At 32.5% G+C, this 7,842-nt stretch overlaps 1 protein-coding gene across 1 annotated transcript; it reads left to right on the top strand.

The window, feature by feature from the left end:
- The first annotated feature begins 2,793 nt into the window (after nucleotides 1-2,793).
- LOC146933038 (uncharacterized protein At4g22758-like) lies at nucleotides 2,794-4,395 on the top strand. Its single transcript, XM_085704769.1, has 2 exons — nucleotides 2,794-3,431; nucleotides 3,945-4,395. The coding sequence occupies exons 1-2, from the start codon at nucleotides 3,197-3,199 to the stop codon at nucleotides 4,130-4,132; spliced, it is 423 nt and encodes a 140-aa protein (XP_085560895.1). The 5' UTR covers nucleotides 2,794-3,196; the 3' UTR covers nucleotides 4,133-4,395.
- Nucleotides 4,396-7,842: the final 3,447 nt, after the last annotated feature.

The raw sequence follows: 7,842 nt of genomic DNA, 5'->3' as shown, positions 1-7,842 counted from the left end.
AAATCCATTAAATTTATTAAAAATTAAAATGAGAACAATTTACACATAATCCTGTCCATGTTTTTCCATCTAAATCCCTTACAACTCACCAAAATTTTGCAGAAGATGCTTGCCACAAATCAAAAACTTGTGACAAATAAAAAATTCCTCCGTATGGATCCTCTGTATTTGAATGTTTGGGATGAAGAAAATGCTACTAGTTAGCATAAGTGACATGGGTCACACCATGCTTTGATAGAGTGATAATATTTGTATCTCGGTGAGTTTAGCTCAGTTGGTAGGGATATTGCATATTATGTGCATATGGGTCGGGGTTCGAACCCCAGACACCCCACTTCTTCACAATTAAATTGTGTGAGCTCTATCCACTAGGCTACTTATAAAAAAAAAATTGATGGATCGTCGCTTTTTTGGTTTCTTTTACTTGGATTTAATTGCAGTTCTCGTGAACTTAACTCAGTTGATATGAACAATGCATAAAATATGTAAGGTCCGGAGTTCAAACATCGGCCACCACCAAAAAAAAATGCAAAGGCAAAAGTAGAAGTTTAAATTGGATCTAGTGTCATAATTAAATTACCATTATCGAAACAATCAGAGAAGAGTATATACAACACTTGAACAAACAAACAAAATCCAAAACGGCGAAAATAAAACCCAGAAAAGAGAATCACTGCATATCTCAAATCGATTGATTGCAATTACCATTTTAGCACAAATTTTGTAGAGCCTGATTGTTATAACTTCTTTTAAGAAATAAATTACTTTTTTTAAAAAAGATAATCAGTTCTGCATTTGTTTGATACAGTTTTTTTTAAATTAAAATCTAAAAAAAAAATAAAAAAATAGCTTCAAATGAGAAGCTGTTAAGAGCAATCTCTCAAAAAAAAAAAAAATTAGAGGAGAGAGAAAATATGGTTTAAAAGATTGAATTAGTTTTGTAACAAAAAATCTATTTTATATAGTTGTATTCAAACAAACTAAGTTATCTGTTTTAAAAAAGTGATTTTTACTACGGTAAACAAACGCAAAATAGATTCTAATTTTTTATAAAATTTCTAAATTATTTTATGTCATCACTTTTATTTTAATCTGTAACAAACAAACCCTTATTTTAAATAAGAATATTATACATGTTTTCTTATGAGTTGGAGAGAATGCAAGTGGAGAAGACACAAGGGTAGAATTGTGCGTAAAAATGGGTTGATGCTAGGGGTGTTCAAAATCGAATCAATCCAATATAAAAACCGCAAACCAAACCAATCCAAACCAAAACCGCAAAAAATCGTATTTGGTTCGGATGTAATCAGATCATTTTCTAGCTCAACCGTACGGTTTGGTTTGGTTTGCGGTTTTCATTTTACCAACCGAACCCAACCAAACCAAACTGCAACATTAGAAAAATGTTGATTAAACATATCTTACCTAGACTAATAATCATAGAAACTCAATGAAAACTTTATAAAATGACATATTTTTTCTCTTGTTAGATTCTTTCTTTACTTTTTATTTAAAAATGTATTTATGTGCTATTTGAAATTTTAGAGAAAGATTAAATCTTAGTCTTTTGCATTTCTTACTAAATAGGATTATGTTTTGTCCATGTTTTTAACTTGGTTTATGTTGTTGGAAACACTGTAAAATGAAAATGAAAGCGGGTGATTTTTGATGAAATTTAAAACCTTGCAGAAAATATGTTGTGTTTAAGCTTTTTAACTTGATTTTAATGTTGGAAACAAAAAATTGCATCGTCTAAAAAAACCGCACAAACCGATCCAACCCAAACCGCATTGGTTTGGTTCAGATTTTATTTTTAAAGTAAACCGAACCGAACCGAACCGCAAGCTTTTTATCTTGCGATTCGGGTGACTTTTACTCTCAAAACTGAACCAAACCGCACCGCGAACACCCCTAGTTGATGCTCTCATTTTTATTTTCTGCAGATCTAGACCATTAACTAAATTTAATGACAATCTTTTAACGAGGGATTTAATTAAGCCATCGCCTTAGAATTCACCTAATGATGTATGTTGGTTCAAAAATAAAAAATTGAGCTAGTAACCAACTAAAGCAACAATTGAGTTTTCCTCACCACTCATAAATTAGGATTTGAATCCTTTAAAGCGATAAAATGTAAAGTGAGATAATCAATATTATTATTTTATTTCTAAAAAAAGATTATTATTTTAATAAACGCGCCGTTTGATATGATGTACTTATGGTATTTATATTTAATTTGTTAATTGATGTTGATATTATTCACACACTCTAAAATAAGTTGTTCAATTTAAAGGACGTTACCTCACAAATTCAAACGCTCGAGTAACAAACCTAAACCATTTTTAAGGAAGACAAAAAAAAAGTTTAAAATGTGTTTAAAAAACAATTAATGTGGGTCTAAAAATATTTAAACACTAACATTACTTTTCCTACTATGAAAATATTTATTATTGAACAATTTGATTTTAAATAGCTAGAGTTTAACATCTTTTAAAATAACTAACTCCTTTGTCTGAAAAACCTTTTATCAGACATCAACAATAACCATTCATCTGCATGACTTTATACGTGATTAAGATGAAAGTCAAACATCCTTAATAATCCAACAGTTTATAAGTTTATTTTCTTTTTTGGAACAACACTCACTTTAAAACTAAATAAATCAAATATTTTATTCAAATGAAAAATAAATCAAATTTATAAAAACCGTTCCCCCGAACCCTAAGCTGCCAAGTCTCTTTCTCTCTTTCTCTCTCTCGCTATATATAAACAAGTCTTTGCATCGCTTTACCTCTCACAAACCAAACCAAACCCTTATTTTTTTCTTCATCTCTCGTTTCTTTTTCTCTCTCGCAGTGGCCACAATAATCCCCAATTTCATTCATTGTTGTGAATGGTAGAAACCCTAAGCGATTCCGATTTCATGCGCTTCTCCCTTTTCAAAACAAGGGCGAGCGCTGTTCTCATTCCAGTTTCCTCTGCAATCGCTTTTGCTTTCGCTTCCTGCAAACAAGGTTGGTACTACCGCTGCCTCGGCGTCGACCCCTGAACAATTAAATCAATTCAATTTCCCCCAAACCAAATCCACAATTTTGTTTTCTTTTCTTTTTCAATTTGGTGAATTTTGATTCCTTGCGTATTGTTCAAATTTTCCGGATCGAAGGTTTTTTTTGGTTAATTAAAAAAATTTGAAAAGATGTTGTTGAGTAAGCAGAAGAAGAACCAGAGCGCTAAGGATGCGAGAAAGTTGTTGATCAACATCAATGTTTTGGGAAGCGCTGGACCGATTCGATTTGTGGTTAGCGAGGGAGACCTTGTTGCCACGGCTATTGATACTGCTCTCAAATCCTATGCTCGTGAGGGAAGACTTCCTATCTTAGGAAAGGATGTTACGAGTTTTGCTCTTTACTGTCAACACGTTGGATCTGATGGTAAATTCTTATTCTTATTTTCATAACTTTTTGTTGCAATTTTCATTTTGTTGAATTGGTAATTGTTGTTTTCATTGTTGAATTTGGTAGAGTAAAAGTTTAGTTTTCTATATTGATAATATTGTAACCTCAATTAGGTTTGGTTTTGTTTGTTCATAATGTTGAAGCTTTGTTTGTTACCCATGATGTTTTCGTTATTGAATTGGGTAGGAAAAAATTTGGTTTTTTTTTTATTTAATTTTGATTGAAATTTATAACCACACTTGCTTTTGGTTTTGTTTGTTATGGTTTTGAAGCTTTATCTGTTATGTTACCATTGAATTCAAACGTATTTTTAGTAATGGTATTAGTAATGATATTGAAAATCTATTTATGTTTATGAGGAATTTCATGTTTCGGGGTTGAGAATTTTGTGTTTCAGACTTACATTATGATGTTAAATTGGGTTGGAAGATGTGAGAGTACCTTTTATGCAAAGTTTTGATTAGTGTCTTTTATTTTGTGGTTTTGCAGCTCTGAGTCCACTGGACACCATTGGATCACACGGAGGAGCTAGAAACTTCATGCTATGCAAGAAGCCAGAGACAACCAACGGAATGGCCAATGCGGATGGAGCGGTCGCATTGGCGCGCCGCAGGAATGGGAGCTTGAAGAATTGGTTCAACAAATCTCTAAGTTCAGTTTATGTTCTCATTAGCTAGAGAACTTCTTTCTTCTTGGAAGACTTGCTATTTGGAAGAATTGTGTCTCTAAATCTTTAATATTAGTACCATAATGTGTTTTGTGGTAACAAATGCAATGCCACATTTAAATTCAGTTTATGTTTTCATTAGCTAGAGAACTTTTTCACAAGTTACTCTGTGTGAGTTTATGTTCTCATTAGCTAGAGTACTTTTTCAAGAGATTACTCTTTGTGAACTTTAGTTTCAGCTTGATGAAATAAAATTTGAAGTTGTGGTTTTTAGCTCTTTTGCTTATTCTTGAAGTTGATAAGCTATATTGAATGTTGATCCCTCGTTTCAACATCTATAAATTAATATTTTATTCTGAAACGATGAATGTTTATTTTAAATTCTGTTAGTTTGAGTCGGTGAATGTTGTCAAAAATTCGATGGATATACTCAATATGCTCAAGTTCGATCTATTGGTGTGCTGTGCTGTGCAGCGCAGTTCATGGTATAGACATTCAAAATATTATTTTATAGTCAACAAAAGTGTCACTGCATCAGCGGGAAAATTGTTTTAAATTAAGGATAAGTACTATGAACATGTCGAAATTCAAAGTTGCTGGAATATATCATTATTATACTAAAATATCAAGCATGAATTGAACGGTGATAGTTGGTTAGAACCTTGGGCACGCTAGTCAACAAATAGTTGAAACTATACCACCATGTTGCTTATCAAATTGTGAATATATTTTATTATTTTATTAATGAATCTGCAGCTGTGTGTGAACCGAATATGAATGAATTGAAAACGCACAGATTATATTCTTAATTTATTGTTAAAAATCAAATTCAACTTTGCCACAGGCTGTATCTATAGCAGGCCTCGTAGCGGCTTTTCTTGGACTGATTCTATTTGACCTATTACGCTGAACAGAGAACCGAATGGTATAGGAACGGTCCAGAAGCTGCTGCATAATACTCTTTTGCTTTTAATGATATATTAATATCAAGGATTATCATGTCATATTGTCATGTGCTGAAAGGTATTTCTGGAAGGTGTAAGAGTCCTTTTACTCTAAAGCACGTAAACCTTTCACTATAAGCACATAATAGTTGATATCTCAAATCGGGTATTCTTAATTATATGTCTGACAAGTGTTTAGGTAATGTTATTGATTGGTGTAGGGAAACAAATTAAATGGAAGCTGATTCTAGTACTTATTTCCATAGTTATAGATCTCAGTATTTATTCTGAAATTTATTTAAAAGCAGATTTGGTAAAATTGAAATGCAAGTCAAGAATCAGGTCCCAAATCAATGGCTCAAAGGAGAGACTGGTAGGAAAATAGTTGGCGCAAGAAATTGGTAAATGAAAGGCTCAAATGAGAGACTGGTTGGGAAATAGTTGGCGCAAGAAATTGGTAAATGAAAGGCTCATAGAGAAGAGATGGTTTCCAAATCAAGAATGATTTTCCCTTCCCAAAAAGAACTACATTGATTAGAGATTTTATAAATGGGTGTACTAATTAGTAGGATTTGACAAGTGTCCAAAATGTGGATTTAGTCACACATTTAAGTTGAAGTTCATGGTGGTCTATACTCATCTGAGTGAGAAAATGACTTTATGGTGTTGATTCGATAATAAGGAGCATAATTCAACTTTATGAAATCACGTTAAAAGACGAGAGTTCTTCAAGTTTATAAAAATTATATAGATCATATCTCTAAACAATGTAATGATTCAGGTTGTTTATTTTATAATGTGCGTTTTAAGTACTCTATATTACTTAGTTACTAAGTAATTTTTGTAGTTATGTAAGGATTGTATAGCCCATAAAAATCAATGAATTATAATCAATTTCTTCTTGTTTTGTCTCTAGTTTCTTCCTCTAAATTATGTCGTCTAACCCTATTTGAATTGAATCGTATAACCCAACCCCTCTACCCAAATTGTGTTTTGAAATTTGCTATGCAAGCTGGAGTGTCCCCCTCTCGTACCCGATTTGATAGTTTCCACACAAGGAGTGGGGTGGGGGAACGTGTCAGGTAGTATTAAGATGTGAGCATGTGCTTGATTCCTTTCCATTTGAAGTATTATCATTTTCTTGTGGTTGCGGATGATGATACGCGAATCTTTGACAGTTACAATATGAGGAGGTTGTTGTTCTCTTTGGCACTATATGGTAAACTTTGCTCGGATTTTACTGGGTTATAAATACAGCATTATTTCTTGATTGAATCGTACAAGTGTATAGAATAAAAATGGGGAATTAGTCACTTTAGTCCCTGAATGGGAGAAGATTCGTCACTTTAGTCCCTGAATGAAGAGAAATTGCAAAACAGTCCCTGCATGGTCAATTTCAAGGACTAAAGTGACTAACAGAGTCTACATTCAGGGACTAAATTGACTGACGAAGTTTGCATTCAGGGACTAAATTGACTAACAAAGTCTACATCCAGGGACTATTTTGCAATTTATCTGCATTCAGGGACTAAAGTGACGAATCCCTTCCGATTCAGGGACTAAAGTGACTAATTCCCCGAATAAAAGTTGAGTATGAATTTGACCCAAAAATTAAAATGTCCAACTCCTAACTCAACTGATAAAATGTCAAAATTGTTAAATTATACGTTGTGATTTGGATACAAACTCCAGTCCTCCCACTTGTGTGAGTGAGTTTCAATAGTTATTTGTCATTTCGTCTATGTAAAAATAATTACAAAATAAGATTAACTTATATACAATGTAAAAAAAATTATACGTGCATCTAATCATTTCATTTAAAATAGATAATTGTGTCTAGAAGTCTTAGCTCAACTGACAAATGCCGAAATTGCAAGGCCGAACATCGTGATCCAGGTTCGAACCCGGGACCTCACAGTTGTGTGTGAGTTTAATTTCAGTGGATTACCACTTCATCTAAGACAAAAAGAAAAATAGATATTTGTAAAGATATTTACTAACAAGTATTTTTTTTAAGGAGGATATTTACTAACCATAATAAGTGACATAATGATTTGGTGCATGTGTAAAAAAACTTTTAAATTGTCGATGAATACAAATTAAATTCTTTCAAAAAAATTAGGTTGCAATCTATAAGTTGCTGATTTTTTTTATTACATGAGATAAAGTGGAAGGGAAACAAAACAAAGAGAAACCGAAGATGAGGGTAGAAAATACCTATGGCAGGGTAATTTTAATTTGGACCAGTGAAAGTTTGGGTACAACTTGGACCAATTTTTTACAAGCATTGATCCAATGAGACACACAGATCTTATAATAGTCCAACCGCACGGAATTACTCACTGGCATGCACATGCTTTCGCTCTCTTTCTCTCTTTCCTTCGGTTCCTTCTCACTCTTTCTTCATTTCTATCTCTTTCACCAAGTTAGTCTTAAACCCAATCTCCTCCTTCCTTCATTCTTTTATGTTTGTTTTTTTTACAACTACCACTCCACTCCTTTAGTTCCCTTTCCTTTTAATCTCTTTATTATTGGATTAAATATCAAAAATTTCAACATTGTTGGATTGCATAGATCATTCCTTCATGGGTTGAGGGAAACATCAAACAATGGTAGCTATGTCTCAAATGGATGTTCATGCTTCAATACTTTCTTCTTGTTTTTATTTTAGGTTATATTTATGTTCATGCTTTACCATTAAGCAATGAAGAACTATTTTATTTTTTAGTTAATAAAACAAAAGAAACAATTATTAAGTAACAATGAAAATAACAAT

This window comes from Medicago sativa, chromosome 4, assembly GCF_051527215.1.
Source record: "Medicago sativa cultivar Bolivia chromosome 4, Bolivia_mono, whole genome shotgun sequence".
NCBI classification, from domain to species: Eukaryota; Viridiplantae; Streptophyta; class Magnoliopsida; order Fabales; family Fabaceae; genus Medicago; species Medicago sativa.
The sequence above is the reverse complement of the archived record's forward strand: the minus strand, read 5'-3'. Positions and strand labels throughout refer to the sequence as shown.

Excerpts from the sequence above, each read along its gene's own strand:
- LOC146933038 (XM_085704769.1), top strand. The coding sequence starts at position 3,197 with ATGTTGTTGAGTAAGCAGAAGAAGAACCAGAGCGCTAAGGATGCGAGA. Across the intron at positions 3,432-3,944 it reads TCAACACGTTGGATCTGATG|CTCTGAGTCCACTGGACACC; the intron begins GTAAATTCTTAT and ends GTGGTTTTGCAG.